The sequence below is a fragment of the Pimephales promelas genome, chromosome 9 (assembly GCF_988280905.1).
Source record: "Pimephales promelas chromosome 9, fPimPro1.hap1.1, whole genome shotgun sequence".
NCBI classification, from domain to species: domain Eukaryota; kingdom Metazoa; phylum Chordata; class Actinopteri; order Cypriniformes; family Leuciscidae; genus Pimephales; species Pimephales promelas.
In genome coordinates, this window is record NC_142777.1 from 30,008,557 (window position 1) to 30,027,160 (window position 18,604).

Sequence of the window (18,604 nt, forward strand, 5' to 3'; positions counted from 1 at the left end):
TATGACTCATTTGATTTCTCTCAGATTTTATTAAGGCATTAAATGTTTGAAAACAAGACCAGAAAGTACTTGGAAGATATTTGGAAGAATGTTTTAATCAAACAGATCTCAATCCCCATTGACTACCATAGTATGTATTTTTTCCTACTATGGAAGCCAATGGGGATTGGGATCTGTTTGATTAAAACATTCTTCCAAATATCTTCCTTTGTGTTCAGCAGAACAAATAAACACATAGAGGTTTGGAACAACATGAGGGTGAGTAAATACTGACAGAATTTTTTGGGTGAACTAACCCTTTAATGTATTTCATTCATATAAGCCGACACATGGAGAGTACTTTACATTACTCAGCTAACTCATTAATCGATCACCACAGACCAATTTAACATGACAGCATTATGTTAGATAACAGTTATCATTCATAACTGGGTCACCTCTCTAACTGTGCAATTCCAAAAAGCCAATGGAATCAAAATCTACCCAACTAAAGCAAATGGCCTTAAATTTAGCACCAGGAATGTTATTCCTTCACTATACCCTATAGCCTAGGAAACAACTGCTTAATTCATTAAGAATGTGAAGGTTCAGAATGCTGGAACTGGGAGTACATGATATCAGAGCTGGAATCCACATGATTACATTCTCTTTCTTGCAATGGATTAAAGGATTCTGTAAAGAATGCAATGGCTGCAGAATGTTCTGTGTGTCAGACATTGCCAAACAAAGGCAAAATCCAACAGTGTCAAAACCCTGACGATCTGTTTGGAGAAGGAACAATCCTTTTCCGACATGGCAAACAGTAAGATGACAGATTACCATGGTCGCATCAGTGGGCAAATACACTGGGTGGTCCAGCAAAAAAAAAAAAAAAAAAAACTCTCATTAACATACATACTTTGAGATAAAATACTACCTAGGATATTAATATTGATACACAGAATATACTAGATACTCAAGAGTAAAATTACAAGAGGATTTCTTTGTTCTAAAGCCAAATGGCCATACAGTTGCCTTAGAAACAACCTACTGCTCTACCTCCTCCATGTCTAAGCGTCAAGTAGGTATCTGTAGGTCACAAGGGAGGTTTGTGGTGGGTGTAAGGGAGGCGAAAATTACCTCATGAACATGGAGATGCTGGCGACGGCTGAGGGCGGATTTACTAGCTGTCCATCAGTCTGTAAATTCTGTGGGAGTGAAGGTCACAAAGTGGCAGATTACAGTCTCAGGCTCCCTGATACTGTTTAAACCAGAGCATAACATGGACTGACAAAACTAAAAGGTGAATAAAAATGGTATTCACCAAACAAAAAATTCAAGAGATGACTGTCAAAAAAACATAAAGGCACAAATTGCAAAACAACTTTTATTTGCCATCCCAAAAATGGCATTACATAAAAATTTGAGTCGTCGTCACCCTTTACGTATGAAACCAATTTTTAGCGTTATGGTACATTTTAAAAACAATAAGGACAACAACCTGTGCAACCCTGTTCAGAATCTTTTCAAAATTCGTCTTCCAATTTTTACAAGGATAACAGAACAAAATACAATATACTGAAATGAAAATGACACAACTTTCAAAATATGGCAGGAACACTTCTATTAAGTTAATTTAAAAAAGAGTTTCAGTCAAAAGAGAACGACGGAATATCCATTCAAGTCACATGGCTTTGGGTACCACTGCACCACATGACTGTATACAGGAGGTAAATTCATGACAGGCTGCACAGACTTTTGCTCATTTCTAAATCAACTTCTATGCAACATTATAAAATACTATAAACATGTCATTGAACTATTAATCACTCTATAACAATTTACTTACATTTAAAACAACAAAATCATTATATTGGTCAAACAATATGATTGGTCACAGATGAGTTGAAAAAAAAACCACACTCCTATTTTATGTTTCACTTCATATGAAACAGTTATTTGCTCTTTCATAGCTGGTGTAAACAGGTCAATATCATACTCATAAACAAAACAAAAATACTCTGTACCGCTTAAGACAATATGGCAAATCAGTGCAAAGTTAAGTCTGCTGGATTGGCACCTTGTATATTATCCAGAGCTAAATTATCAAGCAGCCTGGTGTTAGGCTAGACAAACCTTCTCTTTCTTTTAAATAGACAATGAAAAAACACACAGTAATCCATCAAACCAAATAACACCTTTACAACTTCTAAAAACAAATATTTGGCAGACTGAGCAAATCTAATGGCAGCATTATTGGCAATTCTGTTTAGCATAATATTCTACGCCAAAAGTGTCAATAAATAGAAATGCATCTATTAAATAGTTTTATATCTATTAATAAGTGTTTAAAAACAAATATATAATTCATGTTTTTAGTTTCTACTCTGACACATTTTGCGTGGGAAGAGTCTAGTTTGTAAGACGTTCATGCCTCATTTATTGTTCAATATGTTCCGTCTCGGATAAAAATCGAGACAAACATATCCTAGAGCAACATTTACTGGATTCTAGTCCATGTGATGTGCCAGCCTGCCGAGGGTGAACAGAGTCTTTGTTTTGATTTGAAGTGCTTTACGTACTCGATCTGATTCCTTAGATATTCCACAGGAATAGAAGTTAGAGATAAATAGTAGCAACCTCTGAAGAACTCACTCGAAAGCCCCTCGCAATTATGTCAGACTCATACTCCTGAGTCTCCTCGACTTTCGTTCCTGAGCAGTTACTGTGGTGATGGGGTTAAAATTCACCCGATTCGGTTGCCGCATATTGTGAAGCGGTCGATCTCCAGCAGATCTTTATTTGTGGTTCTGTGTTTAAGTTCAGTAGATTGTGGTGTCTCGCTGCTGCTCTCCTCTGGTTTAGGGGGAGAATCTGGTGGCGGATCACTGGCCACCACAGTTACAGGGGGTGGAGCCGGGGGAAAAGGCTTCACCCTGGGGGTCGGCTGTTTGGTAATGGAGGTGGAGGGCTGCTGAACTTCAGGTTCAGCTAAAAACAGAGGTAAAGAAACAAAGGAGAAAAGAAACATGATTCTTTAAAAACTCTCCCCAAACATCACGTGTTTAGAACAGAACGACAGAATAACTTGAATAATCCAAACTGGTGTTACCAGAGGGTGGGGGAGATTTGGCAGGGTTGGCTTTCTTGGGAGTTTGCTTTGAGGTTTGAGCAGTCGGTCTTTCAAACAGCTTACCCTCCATGTTAGCTTCTTTCACATATCGACAGGACTTTCCCAGAATAACTATACTATTCAAGACTTTCAGTGTTATCAATCTGCAGAATCAGACCAAACAAGTAAAAAGATTAAAGCTAAAACCTAAAACAAGCTTGTTTCAGGCAGGCTACTCACACAATACTGCCAAAATGTTACAAACTACTGTACTCTACAGAATAATTAGCGAAAGTAGCAGGTCAGACTACATTATGTAGTGAGCTATCCTCCTCACTACATTAGGAAATGTTGTAGTAAAACTTAAAATACACTGACGTGTACACGAAAGTTTGGGGTCTGTAAGATTTCTGTTAAGACAACATTTATTTAAACAAAAATATAGTAAGAAGAGTAATTTGGTGAAATATTACAATTTAATATATTTGAACAATTTATTCATCTGAATTTTCAGCATCATTACTCCAGTCTTTAGTGTCACATGATCCTTCATTTGATCTTTCATCCTTCAAAAGACCAGCATTTATTTGAAATGGAAATCTTTTGAAATGTTAGGAGGATAGTATTTACTATAAATGATCAATTCAATGCACCCTGGCTGAATAAAATTATTAATTTCTTCTTAACACATTACTGGCCCCAAAATTTGAACAATAATGTTTAAAAAACTTTCACTACATGATATGAAAACTATACTGGCACAACCACCTCTACTGAGAAATTGACTTTATATTTGTATTACTGCCCAAAACTGTTCTCAGAATCCGTTCACTGACTATATCCGATTATCCGTACACATCAGGAAAACATTCAAACACTAGGTCTGTCGGGATTGGGTTGCAAGAAGAGTTATGCAGTAAACATAATAGTTTATGTGATGCCTACAATTAGGTAATTGATTTTACCCAAGATAAAAGAGGAGCAGACAGACAGATGAGAGAGCGCCCTGGATCTTCACTGAGCTCATCACCACCCGAATCAACTGAAGGAGATACAGAAAACAAAACCATATCCTCAGTATCAGTAAAATATCATTTGTTGTTTAATGGGTTTGAAATAAGCATGTTGGAAATCTAACAACATGATACTTTAATAAGCATTACAAATACATAAATAATAATTAAAATAACAGGAGTAGCTAAATAAGTGAAATATTTTCTCACCAGTACAGCAAGAGGCAAAGGAATGAAGCCCATCCTTCTCGCCACTGAATCGCTGTAGTCTGTGTAGGCCTGTCCGTAAATAAACCGCATTTGGATTCTATTATTTTCCTTATTTTTTGATAAGGAAACAGATACTAGTGCTGTCAAATTTCTTTTTCAAATAAAAAGTATTTACAAATAAATATAATTACATATTACATTCACAAATCAGACAATAAATGATCACTTACATTTTGTTGTCGACTGCTGACAAGTTCAAAGGCCAAGCTGGCTTTATAGTCACTGTAGACCTAAAGAAGATGGAAATCATGGTTTCACATAATGGTTAATGTGTTGCCTGTGTTTATGTATATTTTAGTGCAATTTCTGGCCATGTCTAGTGATATGTGCATGTGGTCTTGAGATCGATTATCTTTGAAAAACAAATTACATCAGCAGTGATGTCATTGAATTTTGTGATGAAGGCATGCTTGACAATGTCAACCGCAATCTCAGACATGATGACCATGAAGACATCAGGAAGCAGAACCCAGAGGTGATCTGCAAGCAATATCAACACTATTAACAGATTAACCAATCATTTTTTAATAGTAGTTTAAGCAAGTATCACAGCCACTATGAATCTGTCTAGATCTGCCTCATAAAGATGCCAAAGATCCAAAAGCTTTATTCTGGCACAACAATAAACCAATTACTAGATTAAAAAGAAAATAGATTCTACTTTAAAAATGTCTGCCTTTTTAGTCATAATCAAGACCTGAGTTCCATGAAAACTGCTCCATGTTTCTCAGGCACACGATGAGGAGCAATACGTAATTGGTGAACCGTTCCTTGATATCTGCAAGACAGAAATATAAAACCAACACATGAGCAACAATGTCTGCACATCTTATTATATTCTCAAAACCACTCTCCTGCAAAATGTGAGGGGAAACCATTCAACAAATAAAGCTTTTAGCTTGTAAGACTTCAAAGGACGGTAATCCGTACAACCCATGCAGATTGTGTATGAACAGTAACTTGAGGATTTCTTCCATCATGGACGACCACAAGACGTAGTGGCCACTTAAAGGTGGAGAGAGAGTAAACAGCGGAAGGCAGAATAGGTGCTGATTACAGTATTCATAAAAGCTCTGTAGGAAAGAGGACCTCAAACACACCACAGCCTGTCAGCATCTCAGAGCATTATCAGAACGCTCTTGTGAGCTTTGATTAGCATTTCAAAAGGATGCTGTAATATTTCTGAGTCAGCCCACACACAATTTCACCTGCTTGTCGATCAAAGAGTCGAAGTGAAAGAGAAAGAGATTATAATAATGTACAGCTTGGTAGTTATTTTGAATAACCAGAACTGAGGCAGTGCACTGCTGTAATATTTCCTGACTGTGTATAATCCACATGAAAATGTGTTGCATAAATGGGTATGACCATTATGTTTTGGAAATCTTGCATGGTTATAACGAAGTATTCTTTGCAGCAACTCAAATAGCAACGTACACGATGAACATAATAAATCACAGAGTACCAGGACTTACACTACTATTCATCAGTTTGGGGTTAGTCAAATTTGAATGTTTTTGCTCACCAAGGCTGCATTTATTTGATCAAAAATCCAGTTAAAACAGAAATTACCATTTTAAATAACCTTTCTATTTGAATACATTTTAAAATTTAATTCATTCCTGTGATGGGAAAGCTGAATTTTCAGCAGCCATTACGCCAGTAATGAGTCAATAATTTTATATGATCCTTGAAATCATTCTAATATGCTGATTTGGTGCTCAAGAAACATTTCTTCTTATAATCTATATTGAAAATAGTAGTGCTGCTTAATATTTTTGTGGAAACATGGAAACTGTGACACATTAGTTTTTCTATGACGAACATTTATTCAAAATGGAAAATGTTTGTAGCATTATTAATGTCTTCACTGTCACATTTGATTAACTTGATGCACCCTTGCTAAATAAGAGTATACATAAAAAAATAAAAATATATATATACACACACATTTAAAAAAAAATGATACTCTATATATATTTTTTATACACACACACACACACACACACACACACACACACACACACACACACACACACACACACACACACACAATATATATACACACACACACACACACATTTTAATAACCAATATAACTTGGTTTTAAAACTCACCACTGTTAGACATTTGAAAGAGGTTGTTCTTCTCAAACTTCTTAAACACACTTCCCTTGATTTCCACAAACTGAAACATGAACACATGCCTGTAAAAACCATGATTACAAAATTCTAAATGTATAAAGTGACACAATCGTTCTTGAACTAAGATTTGAAAATTCTGTCATTTGCAGAATGAGTTTGTGTGTGTTGTGTGTGTGTGTGTGTGTGTACACTTACGTTGTTAGACATCATAATTGTGAGCAGAGATTTATTATGCGAGTTGAAGGCCACATTTAAAGTAGAGGCTTGGACCATGATGAGGATGGCATGCAGAACTGAGACAAATATTCACTGAGGAAAACAATTATATTGAACTACTTTTGTCATGGATATGTTATGGTGCTACAAGTTGCAATATATTGAATCAGTTTCAACGGAATATTATTCAGATTCTTGAAAGTTCAGGCAGGAAATTCTGTTTTGATAAGAAATATGAACAGGGTTTCATGTGGTGTGTTCAATTACAAACACACCACACCTCTATCAACATTAATATAGAATTAAAGAATAATGAGACCTACACTAAATCATGACACATTTGATCAAATGGGTTCTAATTTGCAATATCAAAATTGTCTCAAGTATCCTAAGCACTGTAGACTGAAAAGGATACAGACATAGAAAACAGCCATGAAAAAATGAGGGATGACTCCAATGTGGGCTCTCTTCCGTGACTTTGGCTCAGTGGCCGTCCAGTAGAGAGCATCCAGAATGTCTTGCCCAAAAGAAGAGAACAGACGGTCTGCCACCTGAGAGATGAAATAACACATATATTTAAAGAATAGTTCACTCAAAAATGAAAATGTGATTAATTACAGACACTGATGTTGTTCCAAAGCTGTATGCTGCTTTTTGTTATATATAAATGCTGCGAGAAAACGTGTCCACAAGTTCAGAATACAGGTTTGAAACAAACCAAGTGTGGATAGAGAATGATTTCTTAATAACATGATCCAAAAGAGCAGCTCGATATACCTCCAGCATGTTGTAGATGATGTAGAGTTTGATGACCGACTGGCCGCGGATCAGGTGGTACATCATAGCATAGTCGACGTAGTGCATCATGGAGTAACAGAGCACCATGATTAAACCTTTCAGCAGGTCACACACCTGAGCCGGCTGCAGGAACCGAGAGCCACTGGTAAAAACAAACAAACACAGCAGAAGTGTATTAAACAGGCCTGAGAGTCAGAACAAACTGCGGAGAACGCTTACTTAATACATTCATTATAAATAAACCTTATGAGTTTACAAAATGAGACCATGACGTAATGCTTTGGGTTTCTTTCAAACTAGAGAAACACACAGATGGGCATTTCTTCAACTACAGTCCAGGGACTAACTAACACACTTGAATGTCACATCAACATATAATATCCAAGACTTAGATTTAAATCATTAAATATGAAAGCCTATTTGAATTTTTACAACGATAATGATGCAAACACGTGAAATATTCAACGATTAGTGTGTGAAAAGGATTTACATGATTGTTTTTCTGTGCATCTTGAAAACAAACCAGGAGTGTGTTTAAAGGGAATTAATAAACATCACAAGGTCAAAAGTGTCAGTAGTTGGAGAAAATCCCAGATGGAGAAAAACATCATGGAACAACTCAAAACCCATGCAGATGTCTGATGTGTGGTCCTCATGTACAGACAATGAGAGTTTAGCACTGACATCTACCACACCCTGCTTAGTTCACAGTTCACAGACACTTTCAGCAGTAGACAAATGAACAGAAGGTATCAGATTTATTTGAGGAGCAGAGCTGTGATTTAAAGCAAAGATTCTGCACCCAGGGTGTGGGAAGGAGAATAAAAAAGGAAAAAATTTTGACACGTTTCATTTTTACTTGAGGCATCACACTCCCACTCACGAGGACGAATCTACATAAACATCCTCAGGAAAATGGCAAGACCGAGAACTGGCAACAGAAAGCTGAAAAATATAAACATATAGATAGATCGATATATGTTTTTAATTAGTCTCTTATGCTCACCAAGGCAGAATTTACTTTATCAAAATGAAATATTTAAAAGGACTATTTTCTATTTTAATATATTTTATAATGTAATGTTTTCCTGAGAGGTGAATTTTGAGCATAATTGATCCTTCAGAAATCATACTAATATGTTCATACTAATATGAACTTCATTATTAATGTTAAAAATAGTTGTGAAAACAGTGATTCAGTACATTTTTTTCAGCTTTCTTTGATAAATATATAAAGTTCAAAAGAACAGCATTAAGACGTGAATACATCCCTGATGTATACTAATTGAGGCAAGGGTGTTGATTACATTCAAACAATTTTAAGGAATGAAGAATTTTTTTCAAGGAAAAAACATTTTGGTAATTTTGGTGATCAATGATGAGTTTTAAGGGATACAATTATTGACTACAGAGGGACTTTAAAGCATCCTTGTTAAATATTAGTGTTATTTATTTATATCTATTTAAAATATTGAAATGACAAAGCAGAATTTGTTTACTTTCTGAGTATAACTGAGATGCTCAAATACTATATTACCAAAATACATAAAGATAAACTATATTTGGACTTTTTACATAAGTTGTAACTCATAGAAAGTACTCAAAGATGCCATCTGGGATATGAAATCTGTCTCTAAGTAAGCAAAGACTGCACACATACTGATATTAGTCTTTTATCTGCGAGAGCTTCTGCTTGTGCTAAAGTGCCAGGCTTAAGTGTAAGAAGGCGTTTCGATCCTAGAATAATGTTGAGGTAATGAGAATTTAAATGTTAAATGGTTTTAATTTTGCAAATGAACAGTAACATCTCAAAGGCTACTGAAAGGTCTCTCTCATCCATTGTAAAGGATCCAAAAAGTAGCAGTAAATTTAACATTTTTTTCAAAATATTTTTTAACAATCTCTTGGAACTGGAGATATGACCGAGAGGTATTAATAAAATCTTAAAGTGTAGCTATGGATCTGATAATCCAGTTAAACCTCTTTGCTGTTTGATAAAGCAAAGGGAAAAGCTGCTATGACTCAAGAGATTGCCACCAAATGCACCAGAGAGAGAGAGAGAGAGAGAAAAAACACATTTTAACTGTATAAACCAGTCTATAGAGGATTGCTGATCTTAAGTTAGTCTAGCTTATTGGTTATGGCAGGTGACTAGACAACAACATACCAGCATAAAGTACTGACCAAACTATATTTTTTCTTTCAGTAGGATGGCATATAATGTAGCACTTCAATGTCATACAGGTACCAGACACACACTCAAGTCACGCTGTACAGAAATGAAACGCAAACACAGCCAGACGAGACACTTAACAGTTCAAAATTCAAGCACTTCACATGCCAGCTGCTGACATTTAAAATTAATATGACTGCACCGTCATATCGTAAGCTAAACCATTCAATGAAGAGAGTTATCATGGGCAGTGACATATACACCCTACCAGGCTGGAAAATGCTACAGTGACATGCTCTTTATATAAAATATATGGATCAAACAGAATGAAGAATGGGTCACAGTCGTTGAAGGCAGGCATCCTACCTGCTCCGTCTGCAATAAGGGCAAACGTTAGCGCTGAAGGGAGGAGGGAGAGGCACACATTAGGCACTTTACTGCACTCTGATTTGAGGAAATGTCAATACACAATTGTTCATTACGAACATGGCATAATCAAAGCAGAATGAGAAAAGAGAGGAAGATTTGGGGCTTCATTTATAAAATGTTGGTAAGAAACTGTCCAACACTTCATCCTAAGATCATTCCTCCAATGTGCGTACATGTGATTCAGAGAACGAACGTACACAAAAAACAAAACAAAAAAACAATCACAATCTGATTCTGATATTATTCACAATGCATCAACAACTTTTATGTTTGATCATATAAATGCAGCCTTGGTGAGCATAATACTTTAAAACCATTAAAAAAATCTTTTATTGGCAGTATATCTTTTTGAAGATAAATGAGTTTTGTGTGTGTGTGTGTGTGTGTTACCCGAGGCCACAGCAGGGTATCGTCAGCACCCTCAGGAAGGCCAGTAGAGTTCTCAGGGGCAGCAGAGTGAACACGTACAGAAAGGCATCCAGACACAGGCAGACCCCGAAGATCATCAGCTATAGGAAGACACAAACAGTGCTGTTAGCACATGCACTCACATATGCAAAATGTTTAGTTGCATTCAGTCATGTTATACAGAAACCACACAGACATCATACTAAGAAACCCCTCAGCCCTGAATCCTGATGCTTTACATGCTTGAGCGCACTGAAGCATGTAAAGTGTTGAAGGAGGCTTTAAATATGTCCGCCAGCACTCCGTAACCTTAAAATATTTTTCATCTTCAGAAGGCACTCCTTCGTTCAGAGAAAGACCATTAGGAACAAATTAAAACGTTAACATACACCACAAGCAACTGGCTCTTTAAAGTCTGAGTGTGAATCCTGAGGGAGCAGCTATAAAATGGAGTGCTTGTTTGGAGATGATACAATACTTTTACAGACCTCTCTCTCAAAAAAAAAAAAAAAAAATGAGCAAATAAATAAAATAAAATATTTTTATTTATATATATTTTGCAATAATACCATGAACTATACAGTTGTGTAGCTCGGTAAGCATTACAAATTTATATATATATATATATATTTAAAAAAAATAAATAAATAAAAAAAAAGATAGTACACCAAACAATGATTTGTTCGGCCTCAATAAACTCTAAATTCCTGCTTATTAATAGTTAGTAAGGTAGTTGTTAAGTGTATGGTATTGGGTAGGATTAAGTGATGTAGAATAATGGTCATGCAGAATAAGGCATTAATATGTGCTTTATAATTACTAATAAACAGCCAATATCCCAGATTCCCTGTAATATGCATGATAGCAAAATATGCATAAACAACTAGTAAATAGTGAGAATCGGACCAAACATGTTGGGTAAACTATAGTGGCAACAAAATACTGGTCAATACAGTCAAGTGCCAGTTTCATCAACCAGGGCCCATCAGCCATCTTTATAGTTGAGCCCTGCGAGATGAAGGAAGCATGAGCCTTACCTGCTCAGAGAAAACAAACTGGCAGGCAGCGATCATTCTGAATGAAGGTGGATATCTATTATGAAGCTCATCATTGACTGAGTGCATGTTAGTTCCAGAAAAGCGTGTAAATCGTCTGTCTGTACTGACCAGGAATCAGTAGTTCCAGATCTAGCCTCTCATCTGTGCACTGGAAACATAATGAACAAACTGGTGTTTGGAGAGTTTGCTGAGCTATTTCTAGGGTTTGAGGGGCGGAGCGACTTCAGGGTCACAGAGCCGTCTTTGTGTGCACATACCTCAGCTGTCAACATATCACACAAACCTGAGTAGTGCGAGTGTGATCTTGGGGTCTTGAGGTGAATGGAAAAATGCAATGAGAAAATATGAAATCTGATATACATTATTTGAATCAGATGAGAAAAATGCTATGGGAAAATATGAAATGTGATATACACTATATGAATCAATACATATTTGACCATCCCTCAATAACTCAATATCTGTTTCCAATAGCTCAATATCTCCACCTGGTGGCAATAAACACTTTTATCGTGTTTGTTAAGAAAAGGTGAAAAATAAAAGAAATTTTCTCTTCAGAAAATTTGGACTGAACCGCTCGATTCATACGGATTAGTTTTACAGACTCTTTATGAACTTTTTGAAAAAGATCTTCATTTGTGTTGAACAAATGACGAAGATTGAGTAAATGGAGACAGAATTTTAATTTATGGGTGAACAAACCCTTTAAATATTTGGAAAAGTATCCATGCATGAAATACATGTGTTGTATTGTATTTGTATTTGAAAATGAAAATTTGTCCTCGGATTTACTCAATTCACATGGATGTTCCTTTGGGTTTACACCTCAAAAGAAAGAAACAGAATTGTGGGACCCACCCTCTCCAGCTCTCTGGGGATCCTCATGCAGGTGTACACCCTTTCCCTCCGCTCCGTGTACTTGGCCTCGTTGTGCTCCAGGAAGTAACCCCTGGTCATCTCGGCACACATGAACCTCAACAGAGACGGCTCGTCAGAGTCATCCAGGTCTATGGGGTACAGACCAAATAAGCGGTTCAATGTTATTAAAGGCTTAACATTTAAAATGGTGATCAACATAGAATCATTTTAGCATTTCTGCAAAATTTTTTTTTGCAAAATTACAAACATCACATATATGCATAACAGACAAAATAATTATTCCAATGAACTGGAAAAGTGACGTGCATGCGAGTGGTGAGAAAACTAATGGTGATAAGCAAAAATAACTATACAGACATTTTGGGTGCAAAGTTTGACAACAGCCTTCTCAACAGATAATAGACATTCTGTTATCTATTTACAATTTTAATAATGTCAATGCTCATGTTTACTTAAAATACAAGCTTATTGAACTTGGATAAACAAGTAAAAACATTATTTGAATATAGAACTTATTGTATTATTTTGTTTGGTGAAAGCGCACACAACATTTTTGCCCCCTCATAAGTTCAAGTACCGAAGCTGGTTTTTGGGTTCTCATATATAGCCTATATATATATATATATATATATATATATATATATATATATATATACAATTTTATATATTTTTTGTAACATTTTACAATAAGGGTCATTAATTAACTACATTACTTAGCATGAACTAATAATGACCTGCACTAATACATTTATTAATCTTTGTTCATATTCATTTAAACATTTACTAATACATTATTAATATCTTGTTAACATTAGTTAATGCACTGTGAACTAACATGAACAAACAATGAATTATACTTTTTATTAACTAACGTTAACAAAGATTAACAAAAACAGTAACAAATGAATTGCTCATGGTTAGTTCATGTGAGGTAATATTAATCCATTTTTACTGTGTGTACCACTAGAATACCATTTGAGGGTTGTGGATCATTGAAAAGATGAGTTTGGAGTGCACTACTGATCTTTTCAGCAACATTAGGCTGCATATGCTGCATTTGCATGATTTATTTTTTAATATTAGATACTTGTAAACATATTTTGGGGGGGATTGATTTTAGGATGCCCAAAATAAAACAATATCACAATAAAAACAACGGGCATTCATGTATCCCCCTAGATAGATAATAAATAAAATACAAATAAAAATTGTCCACTCATTGCAGTACTGTAGCGGTTACATAGGGCAGAGCTAGAGGACATCCTTGGTCAGCTTTTCAGTGCACATTTCTCTCTGGAAGTGTTCCTAACACCACTTTGGAACAGAACCAGGCAGGCTGTTTAAGAGAAATTATTCAAAGACCTCAAATGACCCACTCAGGCTTCCCATGAGCACTTAAGACTATCATGTGGATAGACAAAGTTGATATCTGAATGAATAAAACAAAACAACAAAACAATTTAGAACTGGTTTCAATGACTGCTTAGTAAGAAAACGAAATATTCACACAAACATCATTGTACACACTTTAGCTGTGGCCACATTAATAGACTTAACGTTATACATCCATTTAGTAAAGCAGGTAAACTAATGCCACGTTGGAAGCAAAAGGCGAAGGTCAGTTGTCAGATGCTCAAGCTTAACGTTACCTGAGTGCTCGTGCTCGTCTATAACGGCGGGTTTCTCGTAAAATCCGAGAGTTTCCGTCATATTCGCCGCCGGACTAAATACGTTTGTCTTCCTCGATATCGCTGCAGTTAGTGATGTGACATTTAAACCGAGGCGTCAGAGTTTGTGTCAAGAAAAAATGTTTGTACCAGATGAAGCCGCGATTCCAAGCTTGTGTTGTTAACGTGAAAATGACGTGTCTAATGACAACCGAGGCCTCGGTTTCTGTGAAAACATCATCATCGGTTCAGTCTGAGTGTCGCTTCCGGATTGGGATTGTTCGAAACTCGCGCCACCTTCTGGGTGTTGCAGGAGTAGTAGTGTCAGAGAGTCACTCTGAGAGATAGAAAAATCATTGGCATTGTGTCATATTGTGTCATGTATATTATTACATTATATCAGGTTATAATACGTATAGTATAGTGTTATTAATAACTCTATATTATAGTCGTGTTGTATTAATTAAATTAGATAACATTATTTGGATTGCTTTGGATTTTTGGATCTGGACTGCTTTTTGCTTTGTACTGCCCTTTTGGATTTGTTTGCTTTTTCCTGGTAATGGCGCCTGCAAGAAAGAGGAGATCCTCCCCCGTAGAGGCTCAATAGAAGCATCAGTATCTATTTAAACCAGATGGCACTGGCATTTTTATATTCCCCAGCACCCTCTGTTCCTTATGAAAGGATCTTTTCCAATGCTGGAGGGGTTTTGTCTAAAAAGAGGAATTTTCTAAACCACAACACACTTTTTTTGTATATCGACATCATCAGTTTGCCCGGGTCATTGGTTCAGAATTAATTAATTTGTTTGTTACTTCTTTGTGCTGTAAGCTAGGTGTCACTAGTGAGCAATGCTGAATGAAGCATCGTCTCAGTGGTTCAGAAAGCCTCATTTTGCCTTCACTAACAGATTTGCTAGCAGTATCCAGGGAACATTGGACCCTTTCGTGATTTCGTCATTTTCGGAATCTTTTTCGTCTGACGTCCCGATCGGACCCGGCGAATCCGCCATTTTCGCTGTGGCGTCATCACACATTTTGCACGTGATATTGATAAACAAAGTAACGTTATGCAGAATAAGCAGCACGTTATAGAAATATCACAGAAGTTGCAATAGGAACATACTATACTTTAACTGTAATTAGTCCCCCCCCTATTAATGTACAATATTTACTGAAATAAATTGAAATGTAGCAAAATAATACAAGCAGGAATATAATGGATTTTTAAGTAAAAATATTTCACTGAGTGGTTAGTGTGTGATCATATTGAACACAGGGTGGCGCTATTGGGGCTTTCTTGAGACAAGAGGCAGAACGAAGAGTGCGGTGGATGCGGTCGAGAGATGTGTCATAAGTCAGGTCAGACACACAGACAGACACACAAACACAAAGTTCTTCCTTTCATTTTTATGGCAGATTGCACTCACGAAGTGTGGGACAAAGTAAACCTTGAGTTAGAGGGGGCAGAAATATTAATGCAAAAAGTTTTGTAAGCACAATTTATTGGCACACAAAATGGCAGAGCATACACAGAAGAATTTTTGGATATGACACAAAAAACACTAAATATTTTACAAATTGTGCAGAGTTTCAATAATACAAGGATAAAACGGTGGGTGGCTGATATTGTGTCTTGTTTTGAACATATCTCAGGCTTTGAGAATATTCCGGAAATACTTTTTTTTTTTTTAATAAAGTAACGTTATAGAAACAAAGACACTAATTAAAAAAGAAATATTTGGCTCTTTGTCATCATCATCATCATACTTTTAATCATTAAAGCACACTATGCAACTTTTAAAGGGACTTACAAATCCAATGTACAGTATATGGAGAAAAGGTGCATGTATCTAGCTACATAAATTACATAAAGCTGTATAAACGTGATCACATAACTTGCTGAAAGGGCATTGCAGTTTCTGGAATGATGATTTTCAGATAAAAGGGCTGTTTTCATACATATTAAAAGCATGATATGTATAAAGCTTGCCATATGTTATTTAAACTCATTTAAAGCTAATGAACAGAATATTTATGGCTGGACTTACAGTAATCTGTATTTAACATTCTCATTTCTCAGTATGGTGTTCATTCCTGTGTATGAAATCCATTATATAAAAAAGTCAAATAATTCGTAAATGTCAAAACAGCTGTCGTTTACATCAAGGTTTCACAACATCAGATGAAGCAGAACGCATTTTTATTAACGAAGTTAAAACCCTGGATACTGTGCTTTCAAACTGATAACTGGTCTGGCAATGAACATGTTACAGATTTCAAAATGTCATGCAGAAACGTAACATGGTTCATTTAGAAATTAAGTCAATAGACGGAAGATGGACAAATAATCTTTATGTGCCTGCCTGTCAAAAAACTCCAAATGTACGAGGAGAACACATAATAGTCACAAATTAATAAAATAACACATTGACTCTGAAATCAAATAGGAATATTTGAATTAAAGTACAATCTGTAAATGGTAACTGACTCTTCTATACAAGCGGTCTTTGTTAATACAGTCTGTTGTGTTGAAGAAATGCAAGGCGGTTCACTTTTAATTGAAAGCAGAGGGAAGAAGACAATAGCCAAACAAATTTCCAATAAAAATGCAAATGTTCAGGGATTGGTCTCGGTGGATGCCTCTGCAGTTCCAGTCTTCAATTAGAGGACAGCCAACATGACCATCTCTCCAGCATTGGTTGACGTTGAATGTGGTTGGCAACCGAAGTCACTACGGAGATATGTGATGAACTTCGAGACAGACGGTAGTTTTTGTTTTTACAATGATTATTGGGCCAAAGTTGTCCCAAATTCAGGTCTCTGTTAATTCAGACCTCATTCAGCCTTAATAAAGTCCAGTTCCTCCAAGAGTCACATTACTTACGCTGCTTTGTAGCCTAGCTAGATGATTTTAAAAAAATCCAGTGAGCAAATATTGCTGCCAAAGTTTGGTCAGTGAAGTTCCTAAATGTTACCCAAAATACGGAGAGGAACCATCAGTTTCTGGTGAAAATGGATGACATCATTAACACCATGACATGGGATTAACATCATCAAGGGTAAAAAGTGAGGTCAGAGAGAGGGAGTGCGCCGCCCTGGTGGTTCAACTGGGCACTGCGCATGTTGTCTCCTACTGAGAGGGCTGCGAGGCCGTACTCTCGGGCTTGCTGTCCTGCCCTGTGGGTGGCTTGCTGTTCCAGGGACTGTTGTTGCCGAGCGCCGGCGAGCTCGTGAAGTCGTCGTCATCGTCCAGACCGTTGGTGGCGTCGTATTGTGTGTTTTCTAGCCGCGTGATCAGACGCTCGTCCTCATCGCCAAACTCCCCGCCCATCAGAGTGGGCTCACCTACCACCATCACATCCTGCAATAAATATTTACACAGTCAAAAAAACTGACAAAAGAAGAACAATATGAAAGATAAGTTGTGAAAAAACTAACTAGATCAACACTACCAATGTTGGACGGTGAAGGACCAGTGATCCCTAACCCTGACCTTAGCAAGCACCAGATAAAATGGTTAATATAGGAAATAAACAGATTTATATACATTATTAGTAATACTATATTTAAAAAATAATGTATTAAATGTAGTACATTCAAATTCAAAATATTCAAAATATATTAAATAAGATATATTAAGATGTGATGTGATTAATTGATTGAATTGAGATTAATTAGTTACAACCTTTTTAAATTGTATTTTAATGTTCTAAAAATAATGTGTATGTATATATAAAATAGCAATCAATTGTGTGATTTATTAGTTAAAAATGTTTTTATTTCTTGACAATATCAGACCTGGATGTTTGTTTTACTTCAGCACAAGTTTTCTGTTCTTTACTTTCTCTCTCTCTTTCTCTAGTTGAATTCTCAGGCTCAACTGATCAGTTAACTGGAGCACATGCTTCGTTGATCATGTGTGTCGACACGCTGCAGCATGGGAGCTCTTTATCTTTACCTGTCTGCCTCATTGTCTACTCCTCTAGCTCCCATTGCCAAGAGTCCAATTGTCTCATATTGAAGGGAACAGAATATTAGATCCATATGGGACAGACCTACGTCAGCATACAGAAGTTTAGGAGCTCCGCAATCCACATGAGTGAGCAAACAAAGATGAGATGCACTGATTGAAACTCAAACAATATTTGGCTGAGAGTTCAACAGAGTCCCAGCTTTAGCATCGGGGAAGTGAATTTGCATTTAGCGTGGTTATAGACTGCATTCATATCTGTTGTGCTGAGACACATTAATGTGGGCAAATAAATAATTGGACACAGATCAGTCAAAATGCAAAGTAAATAGGTTGACCAAATGACTGTTGCAATAAGAAAAAGAGTACTAATATATTTGTAGCACTTTTATTTTTGTTATCTTTTTGCACTTTATACTGTTAATCAGAATGTTCTGATGTTAGAAACCTAGTCAAATGGATGTGCATTTTTTTCCACTGGATTT

The 18,604-nt window shown here is 36.2% G+C and overlaps 2 protein-coding genes across 5 annotated transcripts in view; both read right to left on the bottom strand.

Moving 5' to 3' along the window:
• Positions 1 to 1,352: 1,352 nt before the first annotated feature.
• On the bottom strand, positions 1,353 to 14,425 carry tapt1a (transmembrane anterior posterior transformation 1a). 2 transcript variants are annotated; one of them, XM_039649050.2, is made up of 15 exons: positions 14,129 to 14,425; positions 12,459 to 12,607; positions 10,525 to 10,643; positions 10,072 to 10,104; positions 7,512 to 7,674; positions 7,150 to 7,285; positions 6,714 to 6,811; positions 6,492 to 6,561; positions 5,072 to 5,152; positions 4,745 to 4,854; positions 4,545 to 4,604; positions 4,315 to 4,383; positions 4,057 to 4,133; positions 3,092 to 3,255; positions 1,353 to 2,970 (listed from the first exon to the last, which is right to left on the bottom strand). In XM_039649050.2, the coding sequence occupies exons 1-15, from the start codon at positions 14,187 to 14,189 to the stop codon at positions 2,726 to 2,728; spliced, it is 1,635 nt and encodes a 544-aa protein (XP_039504984.2). In that variant the 5' UTR covers positions 14,190 to 14,425; the 3' UTR covers positions 1,353 to 2,725. The 2 variants fall into 2 exon arrangements, with proteins under 2 accessions (XP_039504984.2, XP_039504985.2); XM_039649051.2 differs by lacking the exon at positions 10,072 to 10,104.
• Positions 14,426 to 15,904: 1,479 nt separating this feature from the next.
• ldb2a (LIM domain binding 2a) overlaps positions 15,905 to 18,604 on the bottom strand; it is a 55,034-nt gene continuing 52,334 nt past the window's right edge. For all 3 annotated transcript variants that reach the window (XM_039648723.2, XM_039648722.2, XM_039648721.2), the window contains one exon: positions 15,905 to 17,510. In XM_039648723.2, coding sequence (XP_039504657.1) covers positions 17,280 to 17,510 — 231 coding nt within the window. In that variant the 3' untranslated portion in view covers positions 15,905 to 17,279. The remainder of the gene's footprint in view (positions 17,511 to 18,604) is intronic.

Bases quoted from the DNA above. Each gene is read 5' to 3' on its own strand.
- tapt1a (XM_039649050.2), bottom strand. From the start codon at position 14,189: ATGACGGAAACTCTCGGATTTTACGAGAAACCCGCCGTTATAGACGAG. The intron at 12,608-14,128 runs GTAACGTTAAGC...TGTACCCCATAG, and splicing joins AGACGAGCACGAGCACTCAG to ACCTGGATGACTCTGACGAG. The intron at 4,605-4,744 runs GTAATTTGTTTT...CATCTTCTTTAG, and splicing joins TCAATGACATCACTGCTGAT to GTCTACAGTGACTATAAAGC.